Source organism: Aythya marila (assembly GCF_965140915.1).
Source record: "Aythya marila genome assembly, chromosome: 7".
In the NCBI taxonomy this organism is placed as follows: Eukaryota; Metazoa; Chordata; class Aves; order Anseriformes; family Anatidae; genus Aythya; species Aythya marila.
Window position 1 is genome coordinate 31,815,782 of NC_139048.1, and position 20,087 is coordinate 31,835,868.

At 43.0% G+C, this 20,087-nt stretch overlaps 1 protein-coding gene across 3 annotated transcripts in view; it reads right to left on the reverse strand.

The window, feature by feature from the left end:
• Nucleotides 1-20,087, reverse strand: part of IPMK (inositol polyphosphate multikinase) — a 40,576-nt gene that overhangs the window by 15,604 nt on the left and 4,885 nt on the right. For all 3 annotated transcript variants that reach the window (XM_082764263.1, XM_082764264.1, XM_082764265.1), the window contains exon 3: nt 5,016-5,112. In XM_082764263.1, the coding sequence (XP_082620389.1) occupies nt 5,016-5,112 (97 nt within the window). The remainder of the gene's footprint in view (nt 1-5,015; nt 5,113-20,087) is intronic.

Sequence of the window (20,087 nt, forward strand, 5' to 3'; positions counted from 1 at the left end):
AGAGATTTTGGCTATAAACTAGCTCACTCATACACAAGGTTTGTTAACTCTAACTGCAGGGATACCCAAGCTAAAATAACTCACACTTAACTTTGAGAAAGCCACAGACAGCAAACAAACCCAACATTTGCTCATCAGATGTTCCCTACGGGACCAACGCTCTCCCTATTAGAGAGCATATTCTGTATAAGCTGGACTGCAAGTGCCAATTCTTCTATTCAAAGTGTTCATACACAGGTCAAATTCAGTCAGACATTGGCAAAGCTTTCATTTTTGAGGTTTTGGGGACTGCTACTGACTCCAGAGGAGTCCTACAACCTCTCAGCTCTCTATTATTGAAACAAAAATAGTCAAAATCTAAGCATCACCTTTCACACCCAACCTTTTTCACACTATCTAAGGTAATCAATGTATTTGTGGCATCACTCTAAAACAATCCAGGAAACAACTTCTAAATGAAATGTAAGGATTTCAGAACTTGGCTCGCAAAAGCCAGAGACATGGCATGGGACAGGGGCAATACAAAAACATCTCAGGAAATGGTTGTTGTCCTTTACCACCGACCCCAAATGCATTGGATTATCTCATAAGCAGCTCCAGACTCGCTTTTACAAATACTAAAACTATCCAAATTGTACATTGCCACAAATTATTCAAATTATTTAGATGCAATGTTGTTTGTCTGAGTTATTTTGTAAACCCTAAACCATGTGTATGTAAAGTAGTGTAAAACATCTGTTTCCATAAAGCAACAACAACTGAGCCCATGAAAACAACTAGTTTGAAACGCAGAACCCAATCTCCCAAACAAGCCCTTAATCTTCCAGACAACATGCAGGCAAGATAGTTCAGCTCTTTCCATCACAAAAATTTGAAGAGCACCCACGGGTATCCGCCATCCTCTGCTCCACTCATCCAAATCCCTCTTTTTAAGCATACAGCACCAAAGTTCAGCATTTCTTAAAGATATTTAACTTTTTATTTCACCTTCCATTTCAGAGCTGCTAAACTAGAGTACCCCTCCCTAAAAACCTCCTAAAACATAACAATTACTATTAAAAAAAAAAAAAAAAAAAAGGCATTGAAATAGCTTTGGAACTAACATTAACCCTGGGAAATACTAATTACTTGGAAAAGTCTGTGTATTATCCAGAAATGACTCATCTCTCACACTTTCTGGAATTATAGTTTAAGTCTTCATCTCCAGCTAGCTGCCAGCTCAGTCAAGATTATGCCCCATCTGTTCAGAGCACACCCCCACTCTCAAAAAGCTTTTTGTCCTCGCGGCACTGAGTTATTTTTTTTTTCTGATTACAGCTTCAGAAAATGTATCAGGTGTTTACACATTGTTTTTTCCTGGCACTGTTTGTGTTGTGTTCAACTGTCTCAGACCCCAAAACCAGAGGATCAGGACACACCGGGATTTTTCACACAGCAACCCTTCTGGTATCTTGTGAAGAGGTAACCAGAGAGCTCTCCTTCCTGTTTTGTGAAAAAGACAAATGCAGATTTTTCAAGCAGTTCAGATTTTCTAAGTTATTATGTGCAATGCTCCTAGCCCAAAGTATGTCTGAAAATCATGCATTCACCAACACAAATAATTTTCTATTGCACAAGCAGATAAAAATCTCTGATGTAGATATGCTTCATACCAATAGATTACATTTCAGCTATCTAAAAATGCTTTAAATTAAAGTCCCCTGCAGAGAAAAGAATTCATTGGGATTTTTGTATCTTAGCTTTGGTAGATAATCCTGAACATGTATTTCAAGAACTTAAACAAATCATTGCTCAGAGGCTTCTCCTCCCCCCTTTCTCTCTTTCAGCAGAAGAGAAAGAGAAGGGAAGATGTGGTTTGACATATTATTTACATATTTTATTGCAGTCCCAAAGGAGGCAAACCAAAAGACCACCAAAATTCAGCAAGTATGTATGGCACGAACCACTGCAGACTTCAGCACGTACATGCCGAAGCATTCAGTACTTGCTGGAGTCAGAAGTCTCAGAATAACTCCAGGCATCTGACTTCATAATCTGCAAGACACCTCTCAAAACATACGAATAAACAGGGAAAAAAAAAAAGCTTCAGCTGCTCTCAGCAGCAAAGTTGTTGAAGTTGTCTTGTGTTTTTCTACCCTGTTCTCAGTTCAGGCATCAGAAAGTAGAGCCCAGTATGAAATGAGCAGTGGTAAAGTTCCTTGCAAAAAATATGCAGGAGCAACAAGTAGGCAGCAGAAAGCACAACTCTCAGCAAGAGATATAAAAAGCTTAACATGCTCCGACATATCTGTGCAACAACTTTTCCACTTGCTTATTAATAAATTCCCAACACATACAATGCCAGGGAGCCCTAAATTGAAATCCAATTGTCTCACTCCAATTTCAGATTATCTTCGGGAGATGGAGTGTCATCCCTCTCTCACCCTGGCTGCCATGCAGTAGCACTCAGTATGGGATTTCTGCATAACAAGAGTTATTTATAAGCTTTTAGTGATACACTATGTTGAATATCGCTCCATCTTTTCTACCTAGAGGATTAAAGTTCAGCAGAAGGAACTCTTTACCCATCATATGGAAACTCAGAAATGCGCAGAAATGAAGTTCAGAGTGGTCCTAAATTCAATTCCTGTTTTGTTTTTGCTTTTTTCTACAGGAAACCTGCAGTTCTCTTGTCTGGGTGAAACCCACTCAAACTCCCAACCCTCTTCCCAAGATAACAACTCAGATGCTACACATGCAAGACACCACTTAGGAAAGAACTTCATTGTCTCATAAATAAAGGAGTTTTATGTTAAACAAAGGTGCTTATGGCCATCCCCTCTCTCTGGGCAAGCAGTTGTTCCTGCACACAAACACTGTTGGAATGTATATAGATAGACCAGAACAAGCAGCACACAGCAGGGCTCTGGTAACCAACAGATTTATTTCATTTCATTTAAGTGCAGTCACCTACGCCCAGTTCCGCGGCAGAGAGGAGTTACTGGGTTCACTGCTGAGAGGCTGCCTGGAGCTGTGTCCCCACAGGACGTGGAGTTACTGACGAAGCAAAGGTCAGGGATCCAAAGTCAAGATTGCAAAAAGCTGCACATACAACCCTAATCTGAATGTAATAGCTGGTTATCTTTGCAGCAGCTAGATTCCTTCATCTAGTGTCACGGGGACATGCCATAGCAGCTCAGCACGCATAAGGTCCCATCTTTTCAGTGCTGCCAGAGATAAATCCACAGTTTATCTGGGGGGAACAGGGCACAAACCCCACCACTGATCTTCCCAAAATAGCCTTTCCATGCTCTCTCTGTACTCTGTGGGTCTACTTTACCTCTTCCTATTTTTGTAAACTCTATTTCCTACTTTTTATGCAGTTGAAACACAACTGTGGTGATTCTTCTCTCCTCTGGTGTCTTCTGCTGTCAGGCACTGATGCACAAAGGCAAATTCATCACAGAGGTTTTCCTCCACACCTGGCATCAGCGAAAGCGCATTTGCAAATGCAAGCTGGTCAACAGAGCACTTCCACATTGAATGGCCACCTCCTTAGCTTTGGACGTACCCCAGCACACACACGTTCTGCTGAGGTCCACAATCTCCACTGCACTTGAATTCTGTCAGGACTACACAAAGCTCATTCATACTGCAGGTAGCAGAGCTGGCAGCCAAGCGTTTTGTGTGAACCTCCACTGCTGCTCTCTATCAACAGAGCTCCCAATATTGCAGTGTTTTTTCAAGAACAAAAAAAAAATCAAAGTGTTGCTCTTCCTTTAAACCAGCTACTTCCATTCCTACAGGCTACTTCTCTACTGCTGGTGGAGACCTGCCAAAATTCAGCCCCATGCTGCACAGTGCTAGTTAATTCCCAATGTAAACTAGGGACATGTTGAATTACCATATCTCAGCTAGACCACACATTTTAAGATCCTACTCTAAGTAGGAAAAATTGATATGCAGCTTGGAGGGGACACTAGTGAGCTCCATGACACACATAAAATTAGGAGGGAAGGAAGAAGATAGCTTTGGTAGAGCTATGTGGGTTAGTGCCAAATATGAAAGTGTGAAGGCAAATCTGAGCCAAGAAAGCATTACGTACTGCCGCAGTCCTCGCTGCATTTATTTTTACAGAATTTAGACAGTGACTTTGGATGCCGCCTCACCGCTGTCTTGGGAAAACAAGTCTATCAAGGGACGAAACAAGCCAAAGAAGATCGAGCTGTGTTAACGGAGCACAGCTTCTAGTTTCAGTGCCTTTGCCTTTAAACAAACTCGAGCGCATCCTTTTGCTTCTGTATGTTCCAGAAGCTCCATCTCCCAATGTGAATAAGAAAGAGCAGAAGAAAAATAGTTGCTATTTTAAATACACATCAGAAATATCTCCATCTTCTCTTGAAGAGACAATCTTCCAATTGTCCTCCAAAAATACCTTTTCTTTCTGACTCCTAACATGTTATACAAAGTTAAGCTACCAGAGCTTCGTTTCATTCCAGTAACAAAGGATGACAAGCAGTGCTCTTAAACAAGGCAACTACCAAAAAATGCGTTTGGTATGATATGGCAAGGTGATGGGATCCAACCTCTGGAGATCCAGTAGCAGATTCCAGCTTGAATGCCTCACCTCAGACCACATCCTGTCTCTCTTTTCCTTCTTACACACCCATACAGCATCTGTGTCCTGCTTTGACGGCCTAATCAGACAAATGGGCATCCAGCCCACCCCTCCTGCACGGTACAGACCAAAGCAGCAACTCTGGGGCCATATGCATCAGGTTCAGCTACTTGCAAGATGTTTGCCATGTGAATGGCCATGCCTCGTCTACCCTGGGCCACGAGGATGCTCCCAAAGAATGAAGCTAGCCAGAGGACTGCCAACTGGAAAGTGTTCTTAGTGGGAAAGAAGCAAACAAAACAAAACCAAAAAGGAAAAAAAAAAAGAAAAAAAAAGACAGAGCTTGCAGCTGCCAAAAATCAGGCTCCCTAAGATTTTTCCAGGAGGTTTGGATTAATAGATAAAATTAGAACAGTACCATTTGGTGCAGTAGGTGGTGACCAGACACCGAAGTATTTTGGCAGATACTCCCGCAGCTCCAGAAGAATGCTGTCGCAACAGTCAGAGTCATAAACCTGAAATAAATTAAGGGGAGGGGGAGACAAATAATGAGTTTAAAACATTCACTTTATACTTCCTGTTGTCCCATAATTATCATTTCTGGCAGTGTTTATTTTCATAAATTTAGGATTCCTACTTCATGTTTAAAAACATACAGGATGAAAATACGAATTATCACAATCTGAGAAAAGTGAGTGGAAAAATTGAAAGCATGGATACAAGTGGAAAAGATAGATCAACTCTAAGAAGAATGTATGGCTTAACTTCAATAAAAATCTTAACTGCAATTGTTAGCGTTGAAGTCTATTCAGTGAGAAGGGGGTCCTCCCATCCTGAACCCAAGGCTGTTTGGGATTACTCCACTGTATCACAAATCTAAAGCTTTATCAGGTAGAGCACACAGACTCGGACTGGGGAGCGTTTCCTTATTTCCTTCAAACAACTCATCCTGTAACTACTCCACACAAACAATGAACAATTCAAATGCATGCGTCTTCATCTGCTTAAAGTCTTTTAACATTTTTTTTCCCCAACTCCTGTTAAGAAAACAAGAACAGTTTGCAAACAGCAGCGGGCTTATGTTGCTGAAGGAACAAACCTTCACACAGCTACAGCCAAGCCTGTATCTGCCATGGGACCACACGACTGTCGCCAGTTTTCAACACTGATGTTAGAAGGGTTTCAAACCCTTTCCTTTGACCAGGTATCTTCCCCCCACAGCAGATCTAGTTACAGACACAGAGGACAGCCTACAGCACCAGCTGACTAACGTGGTTTTCTGACTAAGGGCTCCACACCCACAGGAGTACAGGTTACGATTATTATCATTGCCTTTAGGAACCACTTCATCCCAACACCCTTGCAGCTACCTGGGCTCTGATGCCCCAGGCTCGTGTCCTGCTCCAGTCCTGCAGGAGCTGCACAGCAATACCCCCAAACACCGCACACGGGTGACAAGGACAAGCCACAGCTCTGCTCTCCCCTCAGTGTGCAATGCACAGCAGTGCAGGCAGAGCACGCTGCGAAGTCAGAAGCAATGCGAAAAGAATAAATTTCCCATCTCAGAGCTCTGCAGAGCTGGCTCAGCTCCTGGCTTTGAGACTGACATTCAGCCACACTGGAGAACACCCTGCAACAGGAGCTACAGGCAGCTCACATGTCGGCATACACAACCCTACATTTCTAACATTAATACCTCTAGAGAGGAAAAAGCCCCGAACTTGAAGTCCAGCTGCTATTTCACACCAGACAGCCTCGGCTACAGCCACCGCTGCGGTGTGACTCTAGGCAGAGCCTCAAGCAGCAGGAAGATGAAGTTGGTCGGGGTGGGTTTGTGCTAAATTTAGTTTTCATTGCAGAAATCTTGTACGGGGCAAACTCAAATCTCCAAGGGCTACAGGTAACAGTGGCTTTCCCCCTGTTAAGGCAAGCTGCTAGGCTGATATTTTGCGTGCAGAGACAAAAAAAGAAAAACAACTTTGCTCATCCCTGGGATCAGCTGCTGCTGTTTATTTTTATTGATGCAACATTGCTTTGATAAGCATCAGATGTTGCCAGCAGAAGACAGTGATCTCCTCAGGAGACTGCGATGCAGCTTGCTCTAGAAGGGAGGAAGGAAGGAGAAAAAAATGCAGGTGGAGGGGAAGAGAGAAAGATCTGATGCTGGGGCAAAGACCCTCCCTTTGGCAGCAATCGCTGTCCCCACTGACCGATGCCACTGCTGGGCCAGGACTGGAGCACAGACTGCCAGGACTTCCCACTGTGGTTGTTTGCAGACAAGCAGCACAAAGCCCTTTTCTGCCTGTTGCTGTGGCACCCCTCAGCTAACTGGCAAGGAATTAGGCTACACCCTGCACGAATACTCTTCTTCTAGGTGAACCCAAACAGGGCTGAGAGGCAGCGACCATCAAGGCGCAGCCCTGACGTGGCAACAAGTGTGTGCATTAAGGACTGGACGCAGAGGAGACAGCTGGAAGCAATAGAAGTGCAGCAGACAAGGAGGACAAACGCTGAATGCAGCTGAGACACAGGCAAACTGTGTAAGAACGTGAGGGCTTAACTTAGGAAACTTAGGAAAAAAACTTAGGAAAGACAGAGAAAGTAGCGTATGGGGAGACCATTAAAAAGGAAAGACTTGTTGTGACTCACCTTTGAAACTCTGACAGTAGGTTCCAGTGCTAAAGACTTAGCAAATAACTAACAGTATGCTCCTGGGCATTTCAAGAAGTGGGATACAACAGAGACGTTCAGGTAATTGGATGTAATAGCCCAAAGTCAAGGCCAAACGAGGAGGAAAAAAAAAAAAACAAACCTCCAGAAGAGGTATCTTCTACATAGCCCATCCTTAATACACTGATATAAGGCATTTTAAATGGAGAAAGAACTCACAGTAATGTAGTGTTCGGTATCGTTACCTCTGCATAACAGAATTAAGTGCATTACTTCTGTCTCTCCAGAAGTCATCTTGCTCCCTGAAGCAGTAATAAACTCCCTTTTTAAGTTTGACGTAACACATACAAAGCACTTATTTGACCTTAATACAGACCTCAATCTCAGCCTGTAATGTATTTGTATGTCAAACAAGAATAAGCACTCAGATAATGAAGATCAGAGGAAGTCATTTGGTGTGGGCAAAAGCAACAAAAACGGACATTTCAGGAATTACAATCATTCTTAGACAGGAGAAAACCACTCCTGCTCATTAGAAAGGGGCTAAACCAGCAACAACAGGCATTTCAGCTTGTTTGATCCAACCCACTAGCAAGCTACACCTTTAGGTGTCATTCAGAGTGATCAATATAAATGGGTATATGACAAAAACAACCCTAAATTTATAGAGGAAATACACCACACATCCCATACCCCGGAAGGTATTGCTGCTGACACAGCTGGGAAACTCACTGGAGAAGAGGTTATCACTTATCCTGGCACAACCTTTAGAAGTAAACCATTGTGCTTTCATGTATGTTAGCAATACTCCACCTTTATTGGAAAAGCAGCTGCTGGGTTTTGCACGTAATGACTGGCCTGTTTCTTGAGCACACACTGAAAAACCTAAGCTCTTTCTGCTTTACTGTACATGACCTCTTCATCCAGCAAATCGAGAATTGCAGAACAACTTGGCGTCAGTTCAGCCGGGGTAGGTATCCCTCCTACACATCACAGGACGCGTTCTTCCAACAGCACAAACTGGAGATATGAAATGCAGTTGCTGCTGGGCTTAAAAGCAAGTAAACAGGATGCTGACATTTGGAGGGCTCACAACATGTCCATTACAAAGTACTGCAGCTAACTCATAGGAAGAACATGCCCCAGATATGTTCTGTGGCAGCTCGATAGTCTAATAGACACCATGAAGTCATAATTTCCAGCTACTCAGAATGTTTTAATTCTGAGGCAAATTCACCCTCCCTTAGTTTTTAATCCAAAGTACACTCTGTTTGTTTTGCTAAGTCTGATCCAAACAGATTCATCTGTTTTTTAATGCAAACAGGGGGGCTGCCTGGGAGAATGGGAATGTTCTTTTCCGTATTTGAAGCAGCATGACATTCGCTCTCCTTTGTTTTGTAAAGACTAGCTAATCACAGAAGTGACTGAGGGAGGGCAGAACAAATGTTTAAATTTCAACAGGAAATTTAAACTAGTTCTGGCAGTACAGACCCATCTTCAAGTGTCCTGGTGGAAAGACACCACTTTGATTAAAATGTAGTTTCAACGCAATTTCTTCAAGTACGTAAAAGAGCCGATTTAGAAAACATGGATTTTAAAACATGCATTTATTTAAAAGCGATTTGAGTAGGAAACTAGAAATGCTGGGCCAGTCCCAACCATCCCCTTCTCTTGTTACCATAAGCTGTCCCTGAGCAGAGGTGCTGTCGCTTGCAGAGCCAGCCGCCAGCAGCAGGCGCAGAGCTCAGCTCCCAGCTTATTTCTTAGGGGGTTCCTGGGTGGCAAACAGCTGAGAAGCCACGCACTCAAATTAGCAAATACAAGATTTACAGATGATAGTGCAACCTTAACTCTGTCTCCCTGCATGTACGCATTATATCACAGACTTTAATTACCTGAGTGTGTGCCACATTTCCCTTCGGACTCCTACATCACCCAGTTAAACCAGGCAAGTACGAGGGCCAAAAAAGCTGAGGTTCTATCAGCAGCTCTGCATTGAGCAATTCATAACTGCACAGCTTTACAACTCGGAAAGCTTTTGCTTCTTTTTCAAAGTAGTACCATCATGTTTTGACTTGTCTGCAGTATTTCCTTCCACAAATATGACTGGAGTTGAGCCAGCTCTGTTTATATCCAAAAAAAATCTGATACCAGAGTAATTCCGAAGTTAAATATTTACGAATGCTGTTGTACTAAATGCTACTTTAATGAATTGCTATTTTACTATCCAAAATATAGCTGCACTATGCATCAGATTATAGTCACTCACAGAAAGTACCTACAGAAAGACTAGAAAAGATTAAAACAATTCAGGATGTATTTACGTTTCCACATTGATCACGTAGATGAATTTTCAAATAAGAATGGCGTACACCTGCAACAATTCTATCCTCCTCCCAGGAGCCAGGAAAAAAAAGAAAGTTACAGAAAGGAGCTGGCCATCTTAGCTTCCAAAAAATGAAGGCTGTGAAAGTAAGCTTTGACATCTCCCAAAGAGATACTTATTTGGCGATGTTTATCAAACCAGACATTTTCTAGCAATGCCAAAAAAAGAGTACGTCCCATTTTATCCACTTCCACATGTTTTATATAGTCAAAATTGGGCTGACCGTAGCGAGATTTGCAGCCTGAGGCATGGAATTATCCTCACAAGAGGAGAAGCAAACCCTGACCCATTTCCAAGGATGTGGCAGAGCTTCAGACCTTCAGCAGCAGCAGCCAGAAGGCAGCAGTCGGGCACAACCACCAGCAGCAGCGCCCAACAAACCCCACTGCAGGGCTGTGAGCAAAGAGCAGCGGATGCCACAGCAGCAAGTTCTCCAAAACAGCCAGAGATAAGCTGGGTAGGGACAGATCGTCTAGACCCCCTTCCTTTCCCACAGCCACGTACTTCAGAAGCAAGACAGGAAATATTTGGAAGATGCACTCCACCCTACCCCATCACAAGCACCAAAGGGCTGTTTCCCTCTTCACAAGACAGCAAACTCCCATCTCATCTTTCATCCCACAAGACTCCCAGGCAACAAAAAATTAACAAGGAAGCAAGTTTAAATTATTTGCTTTACCCCCACGCAGACCCTGCAGCTGCTGGAAGCCACCCAGCTGGGCACAGAGCAGGGTGGTGGGCATCAGGAAGTTCTCAGTCCAAATCACAAAGTAGAGATGATGTTTCATCACAAACCTCTTGCCACAGAACTGAGCTTCCTCCTGCCCTTCCGCCTCTCCTAGGTTCACAACTCAGGAACACAGGCAGATGTTATGCCCAGCCTCAGCTCTGTAGGAAGCTGGAGTCTCCAACCCACTTGAGGGCTCTTTAAAGTCAAAGATAATTCTTCTGTCAACAAAGCCTGGCACCATAATCAGATTTATATATATATATATATATTTTTTTAAAAAAAAAAAAAAAAAAGCACACTCTTGAAGAAGATACCAAGGAAAGCGTAGATGATTATATCAACAGCATGGACACCTGCTAAGCAGCCTTCTGAGTACGTCAAGAGATTCCTAAGTTGAATCTAATTCAAAACACAAGACAAATTGCAGATGAAATTTGCTATTCCAAAACCTAAGTTTGGTTTATGTATTTGTACATACAACAGAGACAGAAGCATCATGCTTGTGCTTGGTACTCTCCGCTAGAAGCCAAACTCAGGAGAACATAGCCTAGTTGGTCATCCGATAAGGAAGTTTCAATTTTAACACTTCTCCCCCTACTCTTCCTTTTTTAGTTCAACAGCACTTACCATCCACCAGACAGCGCTGCAGTGACGCTGTCCTCAAGTCACCCACTGCAAAAAGTCAAGCCGTCAGCAGTCAGAGAAATCCAGCATATCTCAAGGCAAAAAGTCAAGTCCCTTTGCTAGTCCATACCTTCCTCAAAGAAATACAGTACAGCCAGTTCTCATCTATCTGTACAACTATTACATGAAAATAACAGCTCTGTTACAGCAACGCTCCAAGTGGTGCAACGTGACCACTGCTTTGTGTGTTCAGGGAAGAAAGATACTGACCTGGTCAGAAACCACTACCTCGAGATCCTCATAGATGTAAAACCAAGCTGAGCAAGGGCAGCAGCTAGACTGTTTCTATCCAAACTTTCTGCTCCAAGATGTTTTGAACCAACTCCAACTATTTCTGAGTTTGAATTATCACTGGAACTATTGAAAGAAAAGTAAAATGGTAGAACAATGGGATAAAAAGAGAAATAAGCCGCGACCACTGTCCCACTTTCTGTGAACATTAATAAGCATTACCCTTCGTTTCTGGAAAGCACTGAATCTGAAGATTCAAGCTAGGCTGTGAGAGAGAACAAGGGGTGGGAGGAACCCTGAAGCAGTTATATAGGCAAAACTTAATTTTGCATTTCAAAGAGATGGAAAGGGAAGACAAGTCCTGACAGACACAAGTTGGATTTTTCTTTTCCAGTGCTGCGAGAGGCAGCTCTCACAAAGAATGTACTGCAGCATTACCCTCAAGGTGCAGTTTCATGGTAGCTTAAACCAACCTGAGCCTGGAGGTGTTAGCATCCAGCTGATCCGCGTCTGTTTCACTCCTCAAGTTGGCTCACCGAGAAAGTGCCACGGCACCCTGCTGAAACTGCCTTCCAGGTACGTTCTGCCACCAACACTCCTGAAACACTTAAAGCCATGTCTTTATCTTCCCTTGAGAACATCCATTGGTGCTCGATGATATTTTGATAATTTTAGTCATCTAAGCTATTTTACTAACATCCAAGTAGCTGTTTTGTAATAGCTGGAGGCATTTTTGTGGTTGACTTGAATAAGTAACCCTTTGGAGTCCCACACCCACATGCCCTGAGCACAACTAGAATTTACAGAACCAGCTACAGGAACAGTAATAACACTAAGAAACCTTAGCACGCCTTTGGGCATAGCCTGCTCCAGGCAGGCACGGAAAAAAACAAATCTGGGGAAGGGAAATGTTACACTTGGGCATGGCGAGTCAAGTCATTCACTTTGCTTTGTCTTCAGGGAGAGGTTTTTTTTTATATATATATATATTTATATATATATATATATATATATATATATATAAATACACATATATATTCACACATACACACACTCACATACACGTGTTAGAAAACCATAAAGACACAAAAGCTAAAAAATAATTACTACCAAGTTGCTCCCTAAGTATTGGGCATTGGAGGAATTTCACCAAGCACGTTACACGCACAGCAAGACATTCAACCAAATGGACTTTTCAGTTTACTGATGGTTAATCTGGTACCTGGATGATGAAGAACACCATACCAGCAGCTTACCAACTGTATCTCTTTTGGAAATAAGCCTGTGATGCATCAAGTGCTCTATTTTCTGCCCAACTACAACACACCTTTAGAGCTTCATCCTGATTTTGCAAGACTTACCATCATAAATGATTTGAAACTTCACTCATATTTGATTCAGTCTGAAAAAGTTAGTGCTTGCATTACCCTATAGCATAGCAAGGGCACTGTACTGTAACTTAACCCAATTTAACATTCCATGGACGTGCACATTAAAACCCTGTATTTTTGCTTCATTTTCAGCGGGATCTGCTCTTGGAAAGGAATTTTCCTCAAAATCAGGCTCATAAGACAATGGGATTGTTTTTTTCCTGCATGCTTGCACAGCATGGACTGTAGGCAACCTGGTCTGTTACTAACTCCACCCAGTAGTTCCCTGCTAGCATCAAATTGCAGTAATGGCCTTTGACTGCCTCCTTTTACAGGCTTTTCTTAGATTTATTAAAGGGGACTGTAGATTATTGTGGCACACAATGTACAAGGAACACAGCAAACAGATGCTCAGTGGACTCTTTAGGGTAATTTTCTACCGCAGAGCGTGGCCCTCCCAAACTTGTTTTTTGCCGCAGGGTACAAGAATCACAAAAAAAATGCCACAAATTTAAGCCTTATTGTCCTGGTACAGCAGGCTTTAAGTCATTTAATAGTGACCTGAAGTACAAAAAAAAAATCTGAGCGCTTATAGGACAGTGGAAGAACTCAGCAGATTATTAGACCTCATCCTTCATTCTCCTTAGACAACTCCTAATTTAAAAAATACACAAATACAAGCAGTAAGTATTTCACAATTTGGTCACAAAGTCATTTTCTTCTCATTAGCTGAGGAGTACTGCATGTCCTTCCCTTTATTACAATACTTCTGTCTAGGCTTGTGGTTTTAAGTACAGAGCACAAGACAGTTTCACACACTGGTTTGGGAACTTCAATTTGCTTATATCCCCAGTGCAACAAATCCCTCCTGAGCATTTTCTCAGCAGGAGGAACGATGATGAGGGCAGACAGGGAGTGTATCAGAACATACTCACTATGTTTGCAAGCAGGCAACTTGGGTTACTGCAGTGCCACTACCTCTTCTGGGGATGCAGCAGACAATGATGTCCCAGAATGAGACACAGCAAACGCCAACATTTCAGGGTATTGAGCTACAGCTCTGGGAGCAGGAGTAAGGAAAGGTTCAGGCAAGGCACTGCATCCCTCATATGAGATGTTAAGAGAAGGGTGCATCCTATTTCTTGAAGCTTTGTCCATAGAAGACAAACACAGAACCTTTGCTGGAGACTAGATCACGGGATAAGGATATTTTAGTACACAACAGCAGCACTATGGCCATCATCCACTCCTTTTTCAGTCAAGAATAATCATCTAAATCACAACTATAAAACCAGTTAGCTGAGTTTATAAAATAGGGTAATTCATCCTGAAGCAAGACACGCTTCCCCTCCCTGATCCCTGTTGTCTTCTGTCACTAGCAGAGAACAGTTTACAGAACACAGGCTGCCTTATCGTGATTTGTGCTATATAGGCTGAAAGAGGGCTGAGCCTTATGAGTCAGTTCTTGCAACTCTGTGCAAAAGCTTCCAGGCCAAAACACATCTTTCAGGCTGCTGGCTCGATTTGATGCCATGGAGGGGGAGGGAAGTCACTAGAAGTCTTCTGCACTGCCTGAAGCTGCTCGAATACCAATTAAAATCAGATGATGCAAAAAGGAAAAAAAAAAAAAAAAAAAGCATCAAGCTAATGAAAAGCTGTGGCACAAAAGCAACAACAGGTTATAGAGAATGAAATAAAATAAGGATAAAAGTATTGATAATGGTCCAAACAGGCATACTTCCTGCCCTTTTCTTCTCTGTACCCACAGGAGCACGAGGAACGTTAATCTAAGTGGTAATTCTCTAACACACGTTATCCTCTGGTCACAAAGTCAAAGACTAACTGCTGCAAGAGGGACAACACAAGCTGCACAAACAATTTTCATTCTGCCCCATGTACAGGTTGTAAAACGGGTAAGCTCTTTAGGGGAAATAAAACAAAAAGACGGGTCATCACCCTATTGAAAGTTGTATTATAATGCATCCAACACAAGTTCACAATAACAATCGTGCGGGCGACCATGCAACCATTACTTCCTAGCTTTCAAGTGCCTGACTCTCACCTAACCTAAATCTCTTTTACATGCTGGAGTTATTTGCGTCTCCTACATCCTGGCTTTGTTTTCCAGACATGTAACAAGAGCGAAAAACAATTTCTACTATCTACAGCGGGAACAGCTTCCTTGCATTCATGTAGTATGTCAGCAGGGCTCGAGCCCTGAACTTTCCGAGTGCTGCTAGAGCAGTTAGCAGAGCCGTCAGTAACTGGCAACGGGAGAAGAACTGTTCTCCAGAAGGGCCAAATGACAAGCCCAATTATCTTTTCCCAATGCTACGTGGGGTGAATCAGCTCTCAGCTCCCAAGCACTCAGGCAGAGGTAGGAGGTTGCCGGAGCTGAGATGGGACCGGGAGAACCCCGTCTGCCTTTTCACTCCAACCCCCAAAATTACAAACATGCCCTCTGGGACAAGGGTATGTGAGAATCTCGGTAAGACTCACCTCACAACAGCCTTGGAAACATTACTAGTATTGCAGGTATGCTATTTGGAGCCATGACTTGGCAACAACACAAGCACCAGCTATGACAATTCAGACATGCAACCACTAGCAAAGAGGGAAAAAAATGCTAACTTGCTGCAAGAAGTTTCTCAGAGAGGACAGTTTTTGGCACGCAGGATGAGGGGGGAAGGCGTACTTCATGCACCCCAACCATCACACAGTCACTGCAGGAGAGCAAAAGGGCAATTCAAATAAAAGCTTATGGGGACATTTATTGATCTGTCAAGCGTAAATTCCCAGTTTATTAGCTAGTGAATTACCAACCTTTAAAATGTCAATATGCCACGCTCAGAACAGGTACATGTACTAACAGAGCTTTTACAGCCCCGTGAAGCAACTGCCAGAAATCAGAAAATTAAAAGTGCCATCATTCCAAATGGCCCACCAACCTTCTGCTGGCCTGCTGAATGCAAGAAGAGAAACCCTCCACCTCTTCCTGCTGAACACAGAGCTTGGAGGAAACTGTAGCTGGGAAGCCAGCTTCAACAACTGTAAATTCTCTTCCTTAGTTTTAAATATTTGCAGCCTAAGCTCCATCTTTTTGTGCCCACAAAAGCAGCTGCCCTATTTAAAACATGACATTCCAGCTTCCTCCCCCTCTGCAGGGCACCAACAGGACAGTCGTTTCTGCAAAGCTACATTCTTGACGTGACAAATTAAGAAAAACCCTCTGCTGAACAGGAGAGCTCTTAAATAGGAAGAGAGTTATGTTAGCACACAGTGCTCGTAGGTCCAGCCTGGTATGGTTGAGGCAAGCTCTGTACACTGTAAAGCACAAAGGTTTTACCTCTTCCAGAGGCTGTGCTGACCTTTCCTTCCAAAGGATGCTTTTCTCACAGGTCCCAGCTCATCTGCCAGAAGAGCTGACTGTAGGAGGGCTGATGGGCCTCTTCCGTCTCCTGACACTGCTGGATTGAATCAGACTGCTTCAGCACGTACACGTGTGCCCTGGCATAAGGCAGGGTGAAGTTAAAAACCAAAACAGACTGAGAAGCAGCGTGCTTTTATGGATTTCTTAGTATGCACGTGTAGGCAGCCTACCATAAACACATACTACCTTGCAGCAATTTATTTTCTTTAATGGAAATGTAATATATACATAATGTGTTACACGGCATTTTCAAACATCACTATTTTTGTGTTTCCACATCCCTGCTCCCTCCTGAAACTCCTTTAAAAGCAGTCCTTCGCGGTGCCTCCGCCTACACATCCTCACCGAGTATTTCCATTAGATGGAAACAACTGATCATCGGCGTAGATAGTCCTTAAAAAAACACAACCCTTCTACATCAACTCCTTTTCCTGCTCTCGCTGTTCATATCTACTGAAAACAAAGTATTTTGTAGCTATTCAAGGTTTTAAAAAGTCCAACTTTTTAATCAGATAAGGGTATTAGAAGACCTGGTAGAACACTTCACGGTTACACAGCCTATGTTTATACCAAGTTCATGCCCTCAGGTTTGGGAAGGGAGTTTGCAGAAACAAAGATAAAACATTATTATTTTAATTTGATAACTATTCATATTTACAGAATCAATAGAAAGTGGATGTTACCACTGGGAAGTCACACTCCACCACTAAGTTAAGCTTACTATACATAGCAAGTTATTAACAAACACCTTATTATTCCACTCCATTTTACCATAGAAGCAACCCATGATAACCTTGTTATGCTCCATTTTTTTCCCTCCCTTATAACAGAGAACCGTGGGAAGCCATTTCTCCCATCAGTAGAGGATGTCACATGCTGTTGTAGTGGTAAAACAATCTTGTAAGAAAAAAGCATGGTATTTAGAAGTTTGCCTTTTTTTTTTTTTTTTTTTTTTATAAACTGCTAAACTGAAGGTATTGTATCTGGAAAATAGAAAAGTGAGCTAATGACTCACTTTAGGTCAGAGGTTGGACTCGATGATCTTGAGGTCTCTTCCAACTTAGACAATTCTGTGATTCTGTAACAGTCTGAGTAGGAATTGCTACTAGGAATAGCACCCTGCTTTGTGCTCCGTAGGAAACACCCATCATTTGCCCACAATGGGGAAGCAAATTTCTGGTGATTTGCTCACACAGGCTATGGCCCTCTGTCATGTTCACAAGACAGCCAGCAGAAGGCCAATCCAGCAGGTCAGACCATCTTGTCCAGATAAAGACAATATCTACCTGATACCAGCCTGTTATCAGGTTAAAATTATCAGGGCCATAACTCAAACTTGTCTGCTGTTGTGACACACCCCCTGCAACCTTCAGCGTGCGAGCACTCACCAGCACGCTGCCAGTCACCGCTGGTTATTGAAGACATTTCTGCCTCAGACCTGCAATAGCTGCTCTCCGGCTGACATGTGCAGCAACCAAGACACACACATCTTCCTGCTACCATGAACCACACTGGTGCTCAACTGCTTCAGCTGAGGAGCTTTGCCTGACCCTTTAGTGAAGAAGACTTTGTTTCTTGCCCAGGTATGGAATAACTGGTAATATCAATACATGCAAAATAGTTAAAAGTGCTTATGAAGACACGGGTGCAGGAATGAAAAAAACATCTTGATTAACCTGCATACACTAAGGGGTCACCTTCTGGTTTGATCTTAACATGCTTGCTGTCTAGTCCTGGCTGAGTGGCAGTCTGGAATTCCTCAGTCTTCACACACTTCATGGTGTAACAGATACATCTGATGAAGGCTCCATCAGAGAAAACCTTAGGAACAGCCTTCAGATCCACTCCAGCTTTGTCCGTGCAGAATGCACCAACTCTCATTGCTCACCTGCACCAAAAGTCTTGACAGGATCCAGAAAGATTTAGTATTCTGCCTCAAAACTACTTCTATTCCACCTGCATCCAGAAGACAGCCCTATTGTACATCTATCCAGAAGCACCGTTGCTGGATTTCTGCACTATTTCTCATCACCTTCTCTTCCCAACTGCCTTGTAAACAACCCCTTGTCTCAAGGAGCAGCAAAATTCTCCTTCCCCTGTTCTCTGGAGGTTCACTAGCCTATCCCAAGGTGCTGTATCTCTTTGTAGATCAGAAGATGCAGTGAGCTCAGTCACCAAAATGGGGCAGTCTTGCTGTTGTTCCCACTGCTTATCAGTTTAATCACTCAACTGACAGAAGGCTTCCAACATGAGGAAGCGTTGCTGACTTTTTAGTAAGTCAACAGAGCTCCTCCATGGCTGAGAAGCACCAGCACAGCACAAGGTGAATGGCAATATGGGAAGAAAAGCCCTTCCCTCTTGGCAGTGATGAGCTATTGCCTCAGCTCAAGCTCTCTGTGAAACTGCGTACCTTTGGGTGAACCTCACGACCTGCAGTAAACCTCGCCTTGTAACAGACATATGGGGTGTTTAGGTTTCTACACCTGCATCATGTGATTCTTCCTGTGAGCAAACATGATAGCAGTTAATCATTGAGGAGCAACAAAATCCCAAGACCTTTCTCCTGTACTTTCACCTATCCAGATACATGCATTTTCTCCCCCTCCTATCTGCCACAAAAAAGCAGTCTAGTCCCCACACAAGTAATTGCTATACAGCTTTCCCCTTCCCCATAATTCTTCAGGAACGGCCAAGCCCCTTTTTACTCAAATGGCTTCTAATAAAAAAAAAATTCAGCATCAAGAGTGACTTGGCAAGGCCCCAGAAGATATCACTGGAGTTTGTGTTGTTGCTCTTGGTACAGTCGAGACCTGCCTTCTTCCGCTGCGACAGGGTCTAGTCACAAGGGCACTGACACAGATGATTTCGCCCAGGGTCTTGCTCACAGCTTTTTACATGAGTCTAAGCAGCAGGCAAAGCGATAAACTTGTGCAAAGTTAACATCTAAGCAACGGCCAAGCTTATTCCTCTTACCCTCTGGCTTTAGACAGCAAGAGTACGTTACTGTATTCAAGGAGTTCCCAGAAGAGCAAGTAACCTGGTACTCAAAGGAGTCTGTTCAAGCTTTCTCTTCTAGTGAAGAGATACTGCTCAGCCTGGGTTGTATCATTCTTAACCTCACCTAAACGACAGCCCCTGTGAAACCTCAGAGAAATATTTACTTTTGGGTTTAACTGGCTCCCGCTGAGCTCCTACTAACTCAAGAGCTGTTGTTTTGTCTAGCAGTCCTATCACGAGAATTACCGAATGATGCTAGTATGCAAACACATGGTTAGCTTGGAGTTTGTTGTTTAGTCAGTTTTATGTGAGACGTTTCTGCAAAATATGCAACATCTTTTGGAAGATTAAATTAATACTTTTCAAATAAACTCAAACAACAACAACAAAAGAGTCTCAAGACTCCTCTGCCATCCTGCATGAAGATTTCTGCAGTACTTAGTAAGACATGGAAAGGGATAACAGATCAAGACGATATGGAAAAGCATGTGGCAGACTATGATGTGCAGGTGGCCATTAAGGGAAAGAGACCCCCAAAACAGTTTACCTTCAAGTAAGACAACCATCAACAGCCTTCCTGGTTTGTGCTATTCAAGCGATCAATAAATCAAACTGAAGATGAGCAATGGGTTTGGTTCACAATGAAAATACAACAAACAAAAGTTAAAACTGGGGAACTGCACTTTTTATTGATGTTTTAAAGGAGCCGAGTTTTAACACAGTGAACAGAGCAATACTTCTAGCAATAGACCACACTACATGGATGTGTAAGACACTAAGTTTTACAGCAACCAATTCCGAGATGCTCACCAACGTGAGAAAGAAAACTGATGGGATCACACATGCCACCCTTTACTCACAGATGGACACCACACGAGGCTTTCCAATAAAACCTTAGATGTCGTGAAAACCCTCCTGTCCCGGGATCAAATAATCAAGCCTAAATCCTGCAAGTGAAGTAGGCCTGGCACAGGGACAGATACTCGAGGAGG